This window comes from Alternaria ventricosa, assembly GCF_023758065.1.
Source record: "Alternaria ventricosa strain BMP 2768 chromosome Unknown scaffold_14, whole genome shotgun sequence".
In the NCBI taxonomy this organism is placed as follows: Eukaryota; Fungi; Ascomycota; class Dothideomycetes; order Pleosporales; family Pleosporaceae; genus Alternaria; species Alternaria ventricosa.
This window is the reverse complement of record NW_026055694.1, coordinates 110,886-130,817: the sequence shown is the minus strand read 5'-3', so window position 1 is coordinate 130,817 and position 19,932 is coordinate 110,886. Positions and strand designations below refer to the sequence as shown.

At 52.0% G+C, this 19,932-nt stretch overlaps 5 protein-coding genes and 1 non-coding gene across 6 annotated transcripts; 5 read left to right on the top strand and 1 right to left on the bottom strand.

Annotated features, from left to right (window-relative positions):
• Positions 1–26: 26 nt before the first annotated feature.
• Positions 27–2,561, top strand: J4E93_007623 (uncharacterized protein; the record flags this gene model as incomplete). Its single annotated transcript, XM_049345528.1, has 4 exons — positions 27–108; positions 157–174; positions 493–2,446; positions 2,501–2,561. 4 exons carry the CDS (start codon positions 27–29, stop codon positions 2,559–2,561), a joined length of 2,115 nt encoding a protein of 704 aa, XP_049197055.1.
• Positions 2,562–9,222: 6,661 nt separating this feature from the next.
• J4E93_007622 (uncharacterized protein) lies at positions 9,223–10,002 on the top strand (the record flags this gene model as incomplete). Its single annotated transcript, XM_049345527.1, has 1 exon — positions 9,223–10,002. One exon carries the CDS (start codon positions 9,223–9,225, stop codon positions 10,000–10,002), a length of 780 nt encoding a protein of 259 aa, XP_049197054.1.
• Positions 10,003–10,836: 834 nt separating this feature from the next.
• Positions 10,837–10,932, top strand: J4E93_007621. The gene has a single exon. It is a non-coding gene; the product is annotated as a tRNA-Leu (tRNA).
• Positions 10,933–11,899: 967 nt separating this feature from the next.
• J4E93_007620 (uncharacterized protein) lies at positions 11,900–12,887 on the bottom strand (the record flags this gene model as incomplete). Its single annotated transcript, XM_049345526.1, has 3 exons — positions 11,900–12,344; positions 12,399–12,819; positions 12,869–12,887. The coding sequence occupies 3 exons, from the start codon at positions 12,885–12,887 to the stop codon at positions 11,900–11,902; spliced, it is 885 nt and encodes a 294-aa protein (XP_049197053.1).
• A 1,351-nt stretch (positions 12,888–14,238) lies between these two features.
• On the top strand, positions 14,239–15,921 carry J4E93_007619 (uncharacterized protein; the record flags this gene model as incomplete). The annotated part of the gene is made up of 3 exons (XM_049345525.1): positions 14,239–14,614; positions 14,665–15,182; positions 15,238–15,921. 3 exons carry the CDS (start codon positions 14,239–14,241, stop codon positions 15,919–15,921), a joined length of 1,578 nt encoding a protein of 525 aa, XP_049197052.1.
• Positions 15,922–18,570: 2,649 nt separating this feature from the next.
• RCD1 (Cell differentiation protein rcd1) lies at positions 18,571–19,868 on the top strand (the record flags this gene model as incomplete). Its single annotated transcript, XM_049345524.1, has 4 exons — positions 18,571–19,009; positions 19,059–19,214; positions 19,261–19,636; positions 19,685–19,868. 4 exons carry the CDS (start codon positions 18,571–18,573, stop codon positions 19,866–19,868), a joined length of 1,155 nt encoding a protein of 384 aa, XP_049197051.1.
• Between the last annotated feature and the right edge of the window lie 64 nt (positions 19,869–19,932).

Sequence of the window (19,932 nt, the reverse complement as noted above, 5' to 3'; positions counted from 1 at the left end):
CCGCGGCGTGGGATTATTCATCCAGCATGTTCAAAGTCGGCGGCTGGCTCAAGGGCCATACTCCCGGGCATTCGAAGAGCTTAGATTCTTTGAGCGAAATGGCTCAGAGTAAGTTGAAAAGCATGCATATATTAGGCAGATACTAATACAACACAGTTGAGGATGCCATGAGCGGTACGAACTCCAGCCAATACAGTAGCGCAGACAAGTCTAATCACACGCGAGCACAGCCGTCACCTATATCATGGCCGATGATATCGAAAGCGCCGAAGCACACCTTAGCAAAGGATCCAGTCCATTCCACCAGGTACACACCTACCTTCCAGCCCTCGGGCCCATACTCTGGTTCTAGTCTTATATCGTGTAGCTCGGAGCGGGAGTGTGTGTCTTCATACGGGCGACGTTGGGTTTCGAGCCGGAAATCGTACGCGAAGGTCTGATCTCATATTCAACATGGTGTCAAGGACATGCACTGACTGACATGGTCGACAGCTGCCAATGCCCTATCAGTGGCCGAGAACTCCGCTTACGAACACCAACGCCGTGTTAGCAAGGATCCGAACGCGTATAAATCGCCCATATACCCTCCAGGCACCGAGTACGCGGTATGTCAGGCAGAGGCACAGCTGATGAGTGCTGTCGTTGGTGTGCTCAACGAGAGCTTGACAGAGGCTATCAAGAGTTTCTACAAATTGAGGAAAGCATACCTTGCGCTGGAGGGTGTGATGGAGAATGAGAAAAAGTTTCTGGCAGAGAGGAGTACGAGCAGCGTTAACTCGGTAGGATCGCGCCCCTCTTCGAAGGGCTCGGTTCGATCAAATGTGGCAAGCAGTGCTCTGAAGAGCTCTCAGGGTCTTACGTCTACCGGGCCGTCCGCTGCAGCGTCGACTTCTAGTCTGAAGCAGAATACTACAGTGACTGGACCGGCTGCGAAGAAGGCCACAGATGACGACGATGACGATGTCGACTTTGTGGACGCTCCAGAAGATAACACTGGCGGTGAAACGCCTGTAGAATACATGGGGCATCTCAACGTCGCCGCTGACAAAGGTGCTACTGTCGAGCTAGACAATGCTCAAAAGAAGGTGGATGTCGCAGCAAGCTCGGCACCAGGGCTTCCTACCACGAACGAGAACCCATCCAATTCGCTACCAGACGCTGTCGAATATTTTGAGAAGCTTACCTTGAACGATGAGGGTGATGCCGATGCAGACATTGCGTCATTCAGCAACCACCCAGTCGATGTCTTCATCCTCTCCGGATCCAACTTTTGCTTCGGCATGCTGTTACTTATTCTTTCGTTCATCCCACCGTCTTTTGCTGGATTACTGAAGATCGTTGGCTTCAAGGGTGATAGGGAGCGAGGAATGCGAATGCTGTGGCAAGCGACTAAATTCCACAACATTCACGGTGCCATGGCTGGAGTTGTGCTTATGGGATATATCAATGGCTTTACCAACTTCTGCGACATACTTCCTACGAAGGGCGAGGGAGCATACCCTAAGGAACGGTGTCTGGCTTTGCTCCGCTACATGCGCGCAAGGTACCCCAAGAGTCATCTCTGGCTACTTGAGGAGTCCAGGATGCTCGCCTCTGAGAAGAAGTTGGAAGAGGCTGTTCAATTCATGCACGAGGTGGGCGAGTCGAAGCTGAAACAGCTCGAAGCGCTTACGTGGTTTGAACGCAGCTTGAACAACATGTACATGCACGACTACGAAGCTACCGCTTTCGCTTTCGAGAAGTGCATTGGCCTCAACAACTGGTCCCACGCGCTGTATTACCACATCATCGCCGCCTCATACGTCGAACTTTACCGAAAGCACAAGACGACCGACCCGACCAAAGCGAAGGAATACGGTGTGAAAGCAGAGGAGTACATGAAGAAAGTCATGCCCAACGTCGGAAAGAAGAAGTTCATGGCACGCCAGCTCCCCTTCGACATCTTTGTCGCACGTAAGATCCAAAAATGGGAAGCACGCGCCAAGGAATGGAACTGCGACATAGTCGACGCCGTCGGTGTGTCCCCGCTCGAGGAAATGATCTACTTCTGGAACGGATACAAGCGCATGCGAGACGACCACCTCCAAGTCTCCCTCGCCAACCTGGCCTGGAGCGAATCACCAGCGAACCCACACTGGGACAAGGAGGGCGTAGACGAGAAATCTATTCTCCACGTCTTGCGCGCCGCTACACTCCGTAACATGGACCAAACAGCTGAAGCCAAGGATATCCTAGAGAAAGAAGTCTTGCCTGTTGACAAACTACTCATCACGGGTAACTTCAAAGACAACTGGACTGCGCCGTGTGCGCGCTACGAGATGGCCGCGAATATCTGGCGCGAGGCTGATGCGGATGGGCATCCGGAGAAGAATCCGCAGATGCTGGTGCAGTGTAAGGACTGGTTGGATGAGGTTACGAAGATGGGTGGGTTTGACTTGGATGCTAGGTATGTCGATGGTCTCTGCGATGTGTGATGTGCTGAACGCTAACTTTTGGGTAGGATTGGTATGAAGATCACGACGGGTAAAGAGACGTTGAGGAAGTTTGGGGTGCAGTGTTAGAGGGTCGTTGATGGGGTGGTTATTGGGCAAGAGGGGAATACACATAGATGGTATAGAGGTAGAAAAACACGGCAGGATGGGAGGAAAGCATTGCATTATTAATTTTCTTGTGCCTATGCTCAAACTAGCATTGTTCATGTTCTACATAGACTGATATGGTGAGTGAGTAAGCACAATCTTAGAGACCACTCTACCATTGAAACCCAGACGTCTACCAATACTTGAGATCTTTGATTATATACGTCACTATTGACCCATCGATCCACATGTGACCACAGGGTTGGCGGGAGTTCCTCGCGGTCGCTTTTGATGGTTGCTCGTCACCACACTCACTACATGAGTTCCAGAAATGCCCATTCCTTCACATACGACCATAGGACAATGAGAATTAGGCTTCCCGTCCGCTCAGCCATATACAAGCATTGTACCGGCGGATTAGTAGTTAGGTGGGTGACCACTAGCGAATCCCCGCTGTTGTATGTTTTTGCAGATATTTTGCCAAAATTTGATGGAGTTTTTTTCTTTTGCATGTGGGGCGACCGGTCTCCCACACGGGTATCCATGTACCCGCTTCCGCTGCTAAGTCATGCGTACATGAGACTGGTTCGCAGCTTCAATGTCGTTAACAGTTGATTGCGTCAAGATGAACGCGCGATGCTGTTTGATTCTGTGGCTTTGGGACGCAGCTAAGAAGCTGTCATCGACAACGGCCAACCTGGGTAACGAAGACACCGCATAGCAGCAGACGTGAGCAAATAGATAGTAGGAAATCAGGTGAGCGATGGCGTAGATGGCTTCCTTAATCGATAGTCAGAAATCGCGAGGCTGTGTTGATGAAGTTTCGGCCGCATGTCACGCTGAAGTAGACGTCCTTTCCGGATTGGAGAAGCTTTCATGCTGCTATAAACTCGTCGGCCTTGTCGTTAGGACCAGAGCCTCTCTCCAGGGCGTCTAGAATTGATTGAGCTTGGTATGTCCACCAGTAAATGTCGCCATGTACCTCGGAGAAGCGATTCGTCATGCCGTACTGAAGCTTTTGGAGGTGGATCACTAACTCGAACTGGAGTGCTGAGGTCTGTAACCACAGCAAAAGTATCCTCACGTCGCAGGCCCGTCCATCCAGACCCACTGAGATAAGCACAGGCTTAATGCCGGCCTCATTCGCTGCCTGTATATCGCCTGTGATAGCCATGGTGAACTTGAAAGCCCGATGGGAGGCAAGGCGTTGATGGAGATTATCCTGGGACATACTCTTTTTATTCCCGGTGACGGGAGCTGTCTTGTTGAGCAGTTTGAGCAGCTGTGTAGTACAGCTGATATGTTGGTAGATGGTAACGCGGTTCTGGCGATGTGATGCGCAAGAATCGCCCTTCCGACGATTGGCAAGCCAGTTTGGATGCTTGCTGTCCCAGCTTGTCATTCCTTTGGGGATGTGATGAGACTTATCCGCGATGATACTAGAGGCTGGTTAACGCGACTCTGCTGCTGTGATTAAAGGGAAGCTGCAGCTAGTACTACACTTGTATCGACCGAACGACGAGGCTCTTTAATACCTCGTCGGAAGCCTCCCAATCTTAAGATACGTTGACGAAGACATTCATGTTTTATGTTTTGTACGTCGCTTTAGAAAGTACCCTAGAGGTACTTGCTAATATTCCTGTTGATACGCTCTGATTGACAAAGAGTATGTATACGCCTAGAGTACACATGAAGGCGCAGACACAAAGGAACAGACTCTTTGTATCTGCCTGGGTGTCTCTCCAAGAAAGCTGTTGTACGCAGGCGCTGGAATGTATCGCGTAACAGCCTCGTAGCAACTGTGCAGTACTGCAGACCCACCAGAATAGCTACTTCTCCACGAGGCGTAGTGTGCGAGGTACTTTCTTCTAAGCTGCGGAATCCCTTCTTGGATTGAGGTTATACGATCTTTCCAGCACTGCGGCGGAGCCTTGGAAGATCAGTTGATAATAATGACACTTGGAGGGGCACCATTGGCGGCGCCGGCGGTCGATGAGAAGCGGTATGGCGTTTCGCGGTCGGATGGAGGGCCTCCCTTGCATCGTTCCTCATGCATGGCTAGGTCGTAGAGGTCGGCATGGAATCTACCACAGGCTGCCGTCTAGTAAGGAATTCGTCGATGTGGAGCTCACCTTCTGGCCCTTCGGATCCGCATCGTCGGGCGAGGCGTCGGGCGCGGGCGCTTGGTGAAGAACGTTTCGATTGTTCTTGGCTTGGATGTATCATAACTTTTTCGCCTAGATAGCCACATCGAGTTGATATGGGACGAGGGGTGGCTAGAACTCGTGTCGCAGTTTGCAGTATACATGTCACTACATCTTGACAACCAGACAGTTCTCAAGATAACGTATGCTCCTGTCCTGAAGTATTATCTGCGGAACGCTGCACGAATTGTAGCTGCCCCCAGTGGTAGGATAGTAGTTATAGACTGACTCTGCGCCCATGCGACAGGCTAGCAGTGCACCGCGCTTCGTGCATAGCTAGTTTATGTAGATCTGCATGGAAGTTACCACAGCCCTCTTCGTAGCACCAGTATAGGCTATGGTTATCTTTTACGGTGAGCGCGTGCGTGTTTTGCTAGCGCCTTCGCTGACGGGAAGTTTCTGTTGCAACTGATGTTTGAATGACATGCGTAAGAGAAAGTAGACTTTAGTGGTAGACTGCACGGCGACCTCTTCTTGTGCCAGTTCGCCTGATTGTGACTTACGAACACTGCTTGCACGCCTTGTACGGCCAGATTTCCCCGAAGTACATGTCGCTCTTCCTCGGGATTGTACCACGTATAACGACTGTGATATAGAGGGCAAGCCGAGGAGGCCGAGTAAAGAGTTCGAAGGTGAAGAGGCTTTTAGAAGCATCGTGGTTTTGGCGCAACGGGATAGTCAGATCGTGCACACGGCGAAGTATCTCCAGTCGTTCGGAAGGTACGTCGTTGTCGATGTGTTCTTTCTTTGTTGCTGTCATGGCTGGTTGTGCGCAGTTTCGACGGAGTTGTGTGAGCCATCGAACAAGACAGCAAAGAGTAAAGTGGAGCGGAGGAGGTAGAAAGTCACTGGCGATTTGTGTGTCTTGAAACTGCGCTAGCGCTGCTGCCTAGTGGAGTCTGAGGATTGCGATCTCTCTCATTTGATGAGGAGTATCTTTGCGTATGTGGTGGTTATGTATTTCTGGAGTCATGAGTGGCTCGTCTCGCTCTGCGTCATCGCAATACCATGGCTGCCTAGTGGATGTGAGTATGCAAATCTGGTAGCGGTGATATCCCGGGCTTGCTAGTAAAGTGAGCAGCCGGTTCTCGCGCGAACCCTATGTCTACCTGCCAAGTGAGTGTAAGTATATCCGCGAGCTCATTATTATGCTTGACTCTTGCCTTCGCCGTAGTTGTTGTATCGAGGTGTAGTACTTTGGCAGCATAGTATAAGATTGTGGCCGGAATGGGAAGCGAGATAAGTGACTTTACTCTCAACAAGGCCCCAACCCTGTTTTTAGCCCGTCAGTCCCAGTTCAGGTTATTGATAACTCTCCGTATGTGCTGTGCTCCCAACGCCTCACAGCCCGCCGAGCTATCGCATTCCGGTCTCCCGGCATGTAACTGCCTCATCTCATCGCTCCAGGAATGCTCGCCGTTATGCCAAGTCTCTTGCCTCGCTTCGATCTCATTCACCAAGTCCAACAGGGGTCGTGGGTTGCTACCTCCGCCGTAAATCTCCGTCTTGAGCGCAGTCTTGACTAATCTCCTCCAATCCTTTGCCTCAATCTCAATATTGAACCCCATCGGGCAGTCAAGGATGCCGGTGTGCAAATGTTGCAAAGCCTGACTGTTATCGCCGATACGGAATGGTTTCTTCTGACCAGTCTCTTCCATACGCGCGGCTTCGCGATCGACCTCATTCAACACCTTGTTGAAGCGCTCCACTACCGCCTTCATCACAGACACTATCGACTGTACATTCTGGATAGCGGAATATGATTCTTTTGGACATTGCTTGCAATGTATTAGATCCGAGAGCGCTGACATTGCTTTCCGTAAGGGTATGATAACTTGGGGAAAGTGAAAGGTAACAACAGCTTGTAACTCGGTGAGAGTTAGCCATGTCGTTGTAAGACACGTGCACTGCCCTGAATCTGATTGATCAGGGACTGGGTCTGGAAGACTAGTTGGCTGGATGTCCGGTGGCAGGTCAGGCTGGAAATTCCACAGTGCTGGATCCAGGGGCGGGTCCAGATTGTACCTGCAACCTTAGCATTGGTCGAGACACATCAAGATAGCTTGACATACATGTTATCAGACCCAGGTGCCGTCCCAGACGGATCTTGAAAGGTAAAATCATAATGCTGTGGCGTCACGATTCCGCATCCTGCCGATCCATCTGATGATTGCACGTCTTGCAGAAGTGAGGGAGAAGTCAGATTGTCCAGATCTAACAAATTTGGAACACCGGAGAAGTCGTTCCAGACGTTGCTAAAGTCGTCTTGCACTACCGCGGGTGATTCCGTCATCTCGTCCGGTTCGTCCTCTCTCATCCTTTTTCTGGGTCTACCCATCTGCTTTTGCGGCGAATAAACACAATCGATCTTTTCTCTCTCGCAGCGAACACATCTTGGAGTGTGGCCAGAGCATTTCAACTTTCGTGTCCCTGGGCATAGTTGAGCGTCGCGCGGGGCAGATGGAAGCCTAGCTTGAGGTACTCACGGCACTCATCACAAGCCGCATGTAGTTTTGCCGCTGGTTGCTTATGCTGCTGCACCATTGTATAGTGTTGTGTCACGGGGATGCTGAGACCAGAGAAGCAACAACGGTGAGAGTGGAGATGTCGAACCCAGTACCAGAATGGTGTTGTGGTTCAGCGTGAGATCGCGGATCGTAGTCCGGGGACGCCTAAATCTGCCAGCTTTGTATGCACATCCCCAAGAAGGATGGCTGCGCGGATTAGCCCCACCTTGATGACGGATAACGTGTTGAATTATCGAACATCGACACATGGGGTTCGGGGTCCTTGGTTTCCACGCGTGTTAGGTAAGCTGTTAGATGGTTTCCTATTTCAACCTGAAACACAGCTATCCGCGGCCGCATAGGGCCGATTTGATTGTGTGTAACCTTGGAAAATTCGCGGTGACAGGCGGGTCACATGTGAGTTGTCACTGGTAGAACCAAACACAATAAAACCCGTCAACTCTGAAGGAAAAGCAGGTGCGAGCGCTAGCCAGAGAAGTGAGGCTACGTGTGACAGGATTCACGCCGAGCCGCTCTCATTGTCCAATGCCATGCTGTGCTGGGCTTTTTGCAGCAGGTCGGAGGCTGAGTACGGCTCCGAATATCGATGAGACGACTGTGCGAGCCACTCTGCGACCCAGCGCGCTGGATGTGGCAGACAACCTTACTGTTTCACACATTCTACACCGCTTTTGACGTGGTATCTCGGACCTTTCCCAGAGCCTACGCGCAATCGCGCAACTGCGCAGAAAATGTTAGTGAAGGCACCAATATCGCCAATCAATCTGAGAATAGAGGCGCATACCGCGCATCTGCCAATCTACGATTGATGGAAAGGGCGCAGCTGCTCCGCCTTCTTTTTCCATCTCGCCCGTCTTGGGTTGGCTCTTCGTAAGCACCTCCACCGGTTGGAATACAGAGTGCAGCTGACTAGGGTACCCCATGTCCGATGGCGCGCGCCCTATTGTAGAGGCGCACAAAAGCTGATGCCTGATTGCTAGTGGTCGCGACTCTGGAGGACGGTACTGTTACCATGGTCGCGAGGTTCGACGAGTTTTTTCAGTGGGTAGACACGAGACCCAAAGTTCTCCAGACGTCAGGAACAGACGCGATTGTACCTGGGATGCCATGGATAGGCCGCGCAACAGCATCCAAGGGTGTAATCGTGCGCGCTCTGTCGCGAACGTGATGCCAGGTTAGCCGCATCGGGCCCTAGGGCTGATGGAAGATGGCGCCGGTGGGCGAAGTCATTGGTTGGGAGCCACCGACACTGCTGCACCTTTTGTGAGTCACAGAAATCGGCCCTTCCTGGCGCCGCGCTCGCTTCGGGTTACTTTTAATCCCCCACTTCCCTCGCTGCCTGAATTTCTCCTTCCTACTCACCTCATCATACTACACCACGAAACAATACACAAGACAGTCACGAACAATGGCTGCCTTTTAACTTCCCCCGCATCTCGCCGTCCGCTAACCGCCGACTTACCAATACCCACTATCCCCACTTCAACTCCAACCTCAGAGTCTTCCTTCCCGGAACCTCTGAACTCAAGTCTCGCCTCGCGCAACTTTAGTTCGCCGTCTTCCTTCCCGTTCGACTTCACGTCGACCATCACGGCTTCTCAACAGTCATCATGGCTTTCTTCACCAGCTCCCCACGCCACCCGGCAACCACAACATACGAGTCAACAAGCATTCGCCCATCCGCAGTCGGACTTCGTGCTCTACGATCAACCACAGGTCTCCCAGCGGCCTCTGCGAGCACCGAGCGCGCCTCAGCCTGGGCATACGTTTAACAACGGCCAGCACTTCTACGCAAATTCTGCCCCGTCATCTACTACAGAATTCCAACAGCCACGGTTACGCCAACGTCCTCCGGTTCCACTGTTCCCCAGCTCTAGCAACAACATTCCTCAACTGCACAACGTCCCAAACATGGCAGGTACGACGCACGCTTTCCCCGCTCTCGATCGCGAGCTCACGTTCCCCGCAGACTTGAACAGCAACAACTCCTTCGACTCGGGCGCAAGCCTGATGTCCAACTTCAACAACGGAGGCTTTTCTATGGACCAGGTGTCCGCATTCACGGCGATCAACGATCCTTCCGTTGCCGCCGGGTCTACGCGCACCGTGTCCCCCAAGGACATCTTCAATGATGGCTTTGGGTCTGCACCCCCTTCTACGGCGTTTACAAACTTAACTTCCCCTGATATTGGTGATTCCCCCTTCATCAACGATAGCTTCGAGTGCTCCCCGATGTTCAACGGCGAGCCTGTTATTTCCGACACGAGCGACTGGTTCTCCCTGTTCCCCGAGCAGGAGACCAAGATTCCTGATACTGTCTATGCACCTGCTGTCTCCATGCCCATGGACCGCACTATCAGCAGCCAGTCTATGGAGCGATCTGGTTCTTCAAGCACCGGCTCACCCCTCGTTTTGGACAACTACTCTCGACGCAAGTCATCTGTCACCAACTCACCTGCAACAAACGGCATCAGCAAGTCTCGTCGGCGCAAGGGTCCTCTGCCCAGCATCACCGTCGACCCTAGCGATAAGATCGCTCTGAAGCGCGCACGCAATACCCTTGCTGCTCGTGAGTCGCGACAACGGAAGTTTGACCATGTCAGCACCCTCGAGGCTCGCAACTCTGAGCTCGAAGCTGAGGTCGAAAAGTGGAAGAGCATTGCTATGGCTCATGGATACAGCGGACAATGAATGTCCTCGTCTCTCTCATATGGTTCCCGGTGGTCGTAAGGAGCTGGTGAAGAAACCAGCCTTGCCTTTCGGCAAAAGTTTTCCTACCCGTGTTGTTTCCCGCGGTATTTCCTTTCGCTTCTGTCGCCTCCCCGTTACTGGATGGATGGTGTTTTCGCGCTTCTGTCCTTATGCTTTATCGCCGGTGTGCAGTCTCCCCTTGTGGTTTTCGATTGACTCCGCCTGGTGGAGGTGGTAATGTGGTGTTGTTCGTTCCTGATGCATTCATAGTTGCGGAGAGCTTTCGTGCTGAAGTCTCCGGGATAGTCTCCTTATATATACATGATTCACGAATGACTCTTTGCCACAGTGACTCTTGTGATGTTGTGTGACTCACTCTTGGCCAACTCAGACTGTGGCGATAGTGACTGTTGCCTATGACTCCCACTGACTCATGTTGGTCGTGACTAATCGAGTGCCGTGCACTTTTGCACGACATTATGTGCACTGTTGACGTGATGGTATTGTGACGGTACACTCGGTCGTCGTTTTGTGCTGGTGGCGCACATGTCCATCTCTGCAAGACGAATGCTATCTAAGGCATACCCCTGACTGCGCCGGTCCATAGTGAATTGCCGTCACGACCTCGGGACGTATCTCATGTCGATCAATATTCGGTCTTCATGTGTTCGCATGTGGGATCCACTCGCTTGGTTCGCAGTCCACGGTGGAGTATCTCCACCTCACAAACAAAGGCTTCGCCCATCCTCCGCCCATCCCTAGTGCAGCTTCACCACATCAATCACTGAGTATATAAATGTGTCGAACACTCTAATCTGCATGAAGTTATCAAATGGCAAGATGGCCGAGTGGTCTAAGGCGCTGCGTTTAGGTCGTTCTAAACATCCTCCGCAGTCTTCACGGGCGTGGGTTCGAATCCCACTCTTGTCAGCACTTCTAACTGCCCAATCTTTTTGCCCACATCCATGATGTGGGCTTACCTTTTGCTCATGTCAAAAGCTGAAGGTAGTAGCTGGCTCATGGCTTGCGCTGGCGAGTATGCACAGCAGGTGCGCAGCGCAGACGAGTATCTCATCAAGCGCACAGAATACTTTGAACGTAGTAGACTGCGTGATCTTCTTTTCTCTTTTACTCTAAGCCTGCGAACAAATCTCAGTTCACAGCGAGCTTTGTCAACTCGCTTACGCCAAATCTTCCCATTCCTCATCACACCCTCAAGGTTTTGCTCACCTTGACTATCTCCTACAGTACTCCAACCGCCTTTCGAGCGCACGCCTTCTCTCCAACAGACCGCGATATCCCGCATAAGAACTCCACACAACCCCAAGCATCGGCTATCACGCAGAAGCAGCGTCGACTTTACCCACCAGATACGATGCCTGCTCAATCCGACGACTTGCTTCTGTCGGTATGTTATCGCACCCTCGCCATCGTGTCAGGACTTCCGGGTTTGTCGGCAAAGGAGCGTGGATGCACATTAACTCAGGCTAGCTCCAATCCTCCCTCCGCAACGCGCTCGCGACATTTGGCCCAAACAGCACTCAATATCGCAATATCAAGCTGATGGTGGATGAGTATATGGCTAAGGTCGCTATGGAGGGGCTTTCCATTTCTTCAAGTGAGCCACGCCAGGACGATGAGAAGATGCAGATGAGTTAGGGCGAGGTTGTCATCGATATCCACTTCTTTCAATGCGCATTACCTTCAAGACCAAGATTGAACACCGGTGTCGTATTGCAGCTATCTAGGTACTGGTCCTTCTACGGGTGGCCCCTTCCGTCGGGCTTGCGCCAAGCCCGCGACGGCGTGATCATCAGGAACTCCCGTTCGAAGCAATCCCTTCAATCTCCTTGCACGTCCTCGCGATCACATCCCCGACCGGTCTTACAGAAGACGGCTACCGACCACCGTTCCAGCCCGCATTCGGCGCAAAGAGGTCTTCCATGCTGTCACCATCGCTTTTCCCCGTTTTCGAGCCTTGAACACTGTATGATTTGGTGACGGCAATACGGTGATCCGGCCTATCATCAGCATGCTTAGTCGCATCTGTATCTGCGTCTGCACTTTGTAGTTCATAACTCTTCTCCCCGCTCCGTTTCACGAACATCTTCAACTTACGAATCCTGGATCCATCTCCGCTTCCGCTTCCACTCGAAAGGGCCAGTATCCAGGGCATGTACTGCTGTATGAATGGCTTCAGTAGTGCAACGCATGCGCAAATGACTCCGCCATTGAGCTCGACCGTGGAGAAGATGCATGCCTTGGCCACGTTGTAAGTTGCGTCGGGATCGCTAATCATGCTGTAGACGTAGATGATGCGGACGGTGGATATGACGACGACACTACAAAGCATGTTAGCACCGAGCGCATAACGACGCATACCCGAGGGAGCTTACCCAGATCCCAGAGCGAACACGAAGCCCAGTAATATCTTTTGTTTAACAGGTAGTTGCAGGGCGCGCAACATCGGTATCGGCAGGCATAGGATCAAGAAGTCTGTGATTATGTTTATACAGGCCATGAACAGATTGAGGTCTGTAAGGCACTTCTGGTCCGTATGGGTTCGCGGATTGCAGGGTCCGGCGGCGACTATGGTGATGGCCAAGGAGTATCCAGTGACCAGGACTGCCAATGCGTAGATGGCTGCTTGGACTTTCTGATCTGGATTGAGTCGGTAGTAGAGAGCTAACAACGAGAGTTTAGCTAGAGCTGGAGTCCAGACATACACCACCATGATACCGACGAGCATCTTCGTATAGCCCAACATTTGCTGCATAGTCACATTCCACATATGTTGACCGAAGCCATACTGGAACGCTACATTCGAGGTCAGTTGCGCACTCAGTAAGCAGAGGGGCAGACTCACTTCGGAAACATATGACCATCCATGCGACGCAGCCGCACCAGCTGAGTACCACCAGCGCATCGTCCAAGCCGGTCATACGGCGGATGAATATGCGCGTATACAATCGCAATCCGAGGACGAAGGTGGAAAGTATCGTCATGACTGCATATACCACGACGATTCTCTTCTGAAGATCCGACCGTTCACCACTGAAGTCTGCCTCAACGCCAAGTGGCGCATCCAGAACGCCCGACATGGTCGTAATCGCGGTCATCACAACCGGAGAATTTCTTGGATTCGCAGAAGGAGTCGGAACTTTGAAGGGAAGGCGTGATCGCTAGGACCTTGGGTTTTCTCCCGGACATGCATCGAACTTATCTTACACGCAGCCTGAGTTACCTTGCCAGGTGCCAGCGATCTTAAGACGGGGGTACACGAAAGATCCTTTCCGTACGACCTTGCCTGTTCAACAGTGAAACCGTAAGATGCTGGCGCATTCTCGGCAACGCTCATGGATATGCGCAGCCCCCGAAATTGCTCGGTTGGAGGCTTGAATTGAATACCAGATAAGATATTCATGAAATCATGGAATGAGGAACCATGTCCTGTTCTCCCATTCAGCCTATGCGCTCTAAGCGAATGTAGCCCTGCCGCCACCTCGCCTAGCAGACACTTATGTACATGCTTACATTTTTCCAGGCCGTCTTTGAACAGGATAAGCGCCACTCAGCAGCACCAAGTCTGATCTACGCACCAAAGTCACACACGTCGTGTTACGGCGCAACCGCATCCAATAATGCGGCGCTCGGAGAATTGAGGCTACACCACATTCTTCCTTTCGCAGACGACTAAACGGCTTTGGTCCGCTAGAGAACTCCACGATATCGACACGTTGGAAGACTAACTAGACGTGAGTTCGCACCGAGACGCTAATCGGCTATGTACGATAGTGTGCGACAAAACCCAGTAATCCAATGCTGACCCTTGCACACTAATTACTATGCGGCAAGATTCCTGTTGCGGAGCACCAGCTGCAGTCGCAATCTACGGTAAGAAGGATGAACAGAGACCTAGTCATGTCCCACTTCATAAACCGGGGCTGCCGATCGCGTTCTCGTACCAGTCTCCACGTGTGACTCTGGGCTTCCGAGCAAACGCGTCGCACATGCAAACCTTCCACGTTTTGTACTCCCGATAAAAACAACACACACTGAAATCACAACGGTGCGATACTGACTCCCAGGGCTCCCTTATTCAAGGGGTTGTGGTATGTGGCGGTTGCCTTCACCTGATAGCAACCGAGAAATAGCCCTCGGCCACCGCGGCCTAGCACTCTATACACTGAACTTTAGCAACCTCAAACAAGATTCCGGTGCCATCCACAAGAAACCATGGGCTCGGTTCCTACCGCTGTTTTTGTGCTCGCACCTTTATCGGCGGTCATCCTGCACGAGTTCGTTTTGCGACGAGTGGAAGTCGACCATTTGACCCTTCAGATCCTTGGCCTAGCGATTACCGCATACTGGGTTCTATCATATTACACTGGATTCATCGCCGCGACACTGGTGACGAGTTCCTTCTGGGTTCCACTATGGCTGTACATCGGAGCGTACCGAGCCTTCTTTCACCCACTCAATGACTACCCGGGACCTTGGGCTGCGAAACTATCGAGATGGTGGGCCGTCAAGCAGACATATGACAGCAGCCTGCATTACCATCGAGTCCTTCAGCGGCTGCAAGGCCAATACGGCGATTATGTTAGGACGGGTCTGTCCAACCCGTGTACTTCCTTCCACATTCAGTGCTAACACCGTCAGGGCCACGTGAGCTCACGATTTTCGATACAGCTGCGATCCAACCAATCCTCGGAGCTCAGTCACAGACGTCAAAAGGACCGTTCTTTGACGTCATGGAAAAGTCGTTGCACCTCAATCGCGACAAGGCGTTCCACCGCCAGCGCCGCAAGATCTGGGACAATGCGATGAAGGCATCGCTTTCCGACTATGCGCCCCAAGTCGAGAACTTCACAGACCAGCTACTTACAAGGCTGCGCAATGAAGAGGGAAGGTCAATTCCGCTGCTTGTGTATGCAAGCTACTATAGCTACGATGTCATGGCAGCGCTGGCCTTCGGCAAGCCCATGGGCTTCATCAAAGGCGAACAAAGCGACGTCGCTGCGAGCATTCTTGCAACTATGATGGGCAGCGTCCAGGCTTTGGGATACATGTATCTGATGCCATGGCTAATGAACACAGTCGGTGTCCTTACCTCGTTCGCGGGACCTATGAAGGAATGGCGAGACTGGAGCGTCAGCCAGATGAAAGCGCGCATGCAGGTACATCTTCCTGCCCTTTAGCTCAACCCAAGCCATTACTAACGGTATTCTCCAGGTCAGAGACGCCAAACCAGACCTGATCTCTCATCTCATCACCTCCACGCCCAAAACACCAGAAGGTCGCGAACTTCTCTACGGCGAATCACGCCTCATAATTTCCGCTGGCAGCGAAACCACGTCCACGGCCCTAACCTTCCTCTTCATGCAGCTCGCCACACACCCACACTACATGGCCGCCGTCCGCGCCGAGTTCCTCTCCAACATCAACACCTACGACTGCCAGCGACCCATGCCAATGCTAGAAGCTTGTATCCAAGAATCGATGCGCATGTGGCCCTCCGTCTTCTTCGGCTCCCAACGCATCACGCCGCCACAAGGTATGGAGATAAACGGGCGCTTCATCCCGGGAAACATGATCGTACACATCCCTATCTTTCCGCTGTTGCGCGATGCGAGGAACTTCGTGGCGCCTGATCAGTTCATACCTGAGCGATGGACTACAAAGCCGGAGTTGGTACTGAACAGGCAGGCGTTCATTCCCTTCTCGACGGGGTCACATAGCTGTGCTGGTAAGGCTCTGTCGTTGATGGAGTTGAGGAGTGTGATTGGTAGGGTCGTGGCGGAGTTTGATGTCGTGCTTGATGAGGGGACGGATGTGAATGCTTACTGGGAGGGTATCCTGGACCACTTCACTGCGGGTGCGCCACCGATGATGGTCAGGTTCGTGAAGGCGCAGTGAGTGCGCGTGGGATCTGGTATATATGGTGTTTATGGCTCATTTTTCTTTCACTTCAAAACGAACCCTATCTAGCTGCAGCGTGGGAAACCACCAAGAAGTCTACATTGCTGTTAGTTCTCCTGGATTTCCTATTTTGTACTACCACAAAAGACTGCGGATGATGTTTAGAACGACCTAAACGCAGCGCCTTTGACCACTTGGCCACAGCAAAATCTCGCACGTCGAGCAGCGAATACTCTTCGACATCTTCCAGACAGCTTAACTGCCGCCTTGATTCTTCTCAGTACCCTAGATGCTACCGCGATCGCGCCACCATCCGCGCTTGTATCAAGATGCTTCCTTAAAAGCACAAAAGTCGGTTATACTAGTACAAGGCCGAGATCATCAAACGCCTCGGGCTCGGCCATGAGCAAGCTTTCGACGGATGGCGCTTTCGTTTTCCCGCAAGCACTTCATATAAGGAAAAAATTGAACAGGTCTGCAGTCTACATTAGAATAAAAGGGCGTAAGTTAGTTGACCTAACGTCAATGTAGGCTCCGGGGTATCCGATTTTCACTTCAATTGGGGTGCAAGCAATCGTGAACGGCATTGAAGCTGCGAACCAAGCCGGCATCAGGCCGACTCTACTTTTCGTCAGTGCTTCTATTGACGATAATAATAGAAGCAGGCTGACGAGACTCTGCTGCTTTGGTCAAAGGAAAGCGGTAGCTGGTACTACTCATGTTGGCCTCCTTCATCTTGCAGTTTTCTTCATGGGCAGCTAGATAGTAAAGGCATGCCGGAAACTTGCCACATCCAGCTTTAGAACACTGGTAGGGTCCCCGAGTATCCTTCTGGTGGTCACGTTGATGAGTGCCCATTTGATTTGCATTACCGGTTTTCGGGCATCCGTTGTATTTCTTCCACGGGTATTGCATGTTTGTAGGCTTAGTGGCGGTACGCCCGACATTTCTGGCATGGTGCTTAGGTAGCCTTTTGGTGAGTCACCGAGAGATGCCCGCATCCACTCGGGCATGGGATTTTCGCGGTGCCGTCTTGGATCGTCGACTCAGCACATGTTGTCACCACACCATCATGCGCGTGGGCATTGGCGACATGCTGACATACCCCCCGGTACGAGTCGAAGAATGGTGCTTTCTCACCGCAGCGTCCTGAGCACGGAGTTTGGTGGACTTGGTATGATTCTAAGCTCATCCTCAAGGCGCTAGAGTCGGACTTCTGCCAAGATGAGAAAGCTGATGAGCTAATCGCGGCGTGGAAGATACTGCAGGACAGTAAGGATAGCTCCTTTGGCAAGAGCTACGGCCGGAACCATATCAGCCCCAACACTTCATTCCCCATAATCGAATGAGCCTGCTAAGCCAGCATTTACGCTCATCGCCATGTAGCGACGGAGCTCGCGTATTCCTGTACTCTATATCAGTAGTGTAAGACTGCCATATACCCTATACGGCCTGTTTTCTACGTTGCAGCATATTATCCAGGGGTCTGCATCGCTGTTGGTCTTTCCTAGATATCGTGTCATGTACCGATGTAGGCCGCAAAAATCAACAAGAATATTATAGAATCAAACCACCTAGAAGTCTACATTGTTGTTAGTCCTTGCCCGTTCTCTTTTATTGTACTATTATAGGCCGCAAGAAGCAACAAGGTTGTCGTAGAAACAGATCATCCAGAAGTCTACATCGCGGTCGGATCATTCTGGTATGGAGTTCTGTTGATCTCGCAAAAGTTCGAGCTGCGGCTGATTGAGCCTCGACAAGCGCGTCAGAACTCCATCCTGACCACAATGATGTCGACATCTACATTGTTCTACAACCTCATCACTGAGATCATGCGTCTTTCATTAGCTTGCGGATGTCCGTCGGAAGCACAGATCTCTCCACTCTTTCTAGATGCCGATGTCGAATTCATTCGCACAATGGAGGTCAGCATTAATGACTGCGCGATACCCAAAGACGTCATATCCACAAATACGAATATATCAGCTTGATTAGTACTAACATACTTGCTCTTACTGAATCGGTCTGTACTAAGTTTCTCGCACCTTTCACTTTCGGATTTACAAGATGCATAGTATTGTTTGGTTCCAGGGTTGATGTCTTCCGCTGGATTAAGGCATCCCTTGGGATGCTGTTTACAAAGGGGCGGGTTATCTACAAGCTCTGCTCTGTGTTCATCGCGCAGATGTCGGAGCTCGTCTTCGGACGTGGTGGAGCCTTTGGCGAGCAGTTGCTATAATGTGTTTTGGTCGAACTGCCACTGCTATAAAGCACGTTAACCTAGGAAAAGACGGCACAGCCTGGAGCCTACGTTGACGTCAAGTTACCTACTTTGCAAGTTTCAGCTTAATGTAGTCTACAGACGTGTTCAGCGTTTTTCTTGTATGAGGTGAAAGTATGTAGAGATAGTTGCTTTACTGAAGAAGCATGACGCCAAAAATAGCTGACTAACCGTGGAAGGCCCCGGCGCTAGCGGGGTGTTTCGCGACTCCATGAGTGCTCTCGAGTGCTGCCAGACTCACCACGTCCGATTTCCCCACCGCGTGACCCGGAAAGCAATCGCCGCCTCACCATATAAAGTCGCGCAAACCTTCCTATCTTACCTCCACCCCACAATCAATACGAACCTGTCGGTAATCGCGGCCAATGCAACATTTCCTCGCGCAACAGCAGCAGCAGCAGCAGCAGCAGCAGTACGGCGACTGGCCCGCTCAAGCTCAAGCCCATGGCCATCACCAGCAGCCGCAACACCATGTAGGCCAGCACGGACAACACCAAGCGCAGGCCGCCCAGCTGCACGCTCAACAACAACAGGCCCAGGCCGTCCAGGCGGCTGCCCAGCGACAGTACCACCAACAACTCGCCGCCAGCAATGGCACCACCCTTCCCGGCAACAACGCCGTCCCCCGCGGCCCCGCGAACGACGTCCAGACCACCGATATCGGAATGACGGAGGAGAACAGGCGCGTCTTGGAGTGGATAGCCCAGCTCATGAAGCCTGCCACGCGTGAGGCTGCTCTTCTGGAACTGAGCAAGAAGCGAGAACAAGTTCCTGAGTTGGCTCTGATCCTCTGGCACTCTTTCGGTACGCGTATTGTGTTGTCGAAAATGCGACGGGATACTAACGACTCTAGGTGTCATGGCCTCGCTCCTCCAAGAGATCATCTCCGTCTACCCTCTGCTCAACCCGTCGCAATTGACCGCTGCCGCTTCTAACCGTGTGTGCAACGCTCTTGCGCTTCTCCAGTGTGTCGCATCTCATACCGAAACTCGCGGTCTATTCTTAAGCGGTAAGTCAGACATCGCACTGAGGAGACGTAGCTAATGCACTCACAGCGCACATCCCGCTCTTCCTCTACCCGTTCCTCAACACAACGTCCAAGTCGCGGCCTTTCGAATACTTGCGTCTTACATCTCTCGGTGTCATTGGCGCTCTTGTTAAGAACGACTCTAGTGAAGTGATCAACTTCCTCCTCACAACTGAGATCATCCCGCTTTGCCTGCGTATTATGGAGACTGGCTCGGAGCTCAGCAAGACAGTAGCCATCTTCATCGTCCAGAAGATCTTGCTAGACGACATCGGTCTTGCCTACATCTGTCAGACCTACGAGCGCTTTTACGCTGTCGGCACCGTACTCAGTAACATGGTCAACCAACTTGTGGAGCAGCAAACCGTTCGCCTGCTCAAGCACGTTGTTAGGTGCTTCCTTCGGTATGCACACTCCTTGTCAGTCTTTGTACTTGTAACTAACTTTGCCAGCTTGAGCGACAACGCTCGTGCGCGCGAGGCCCTTCGCCAGTGCTTACCAGAGCCTCTCCGTGACGCCACCTTCTCCTCTGTTCTTCGAGACGACGCAGCCACTAAGCGCTGTCTTGCTCAACTCTTGATCAACCTCTCTGACAACGTCGTCGATGCCGCCAACAACCAGCAGCTCATGCACTAGGGGGCATGCAAGGGGGAGCACAAAACACCTCCTCTGCACATCTGGCACAGGTACCTTCGATGAT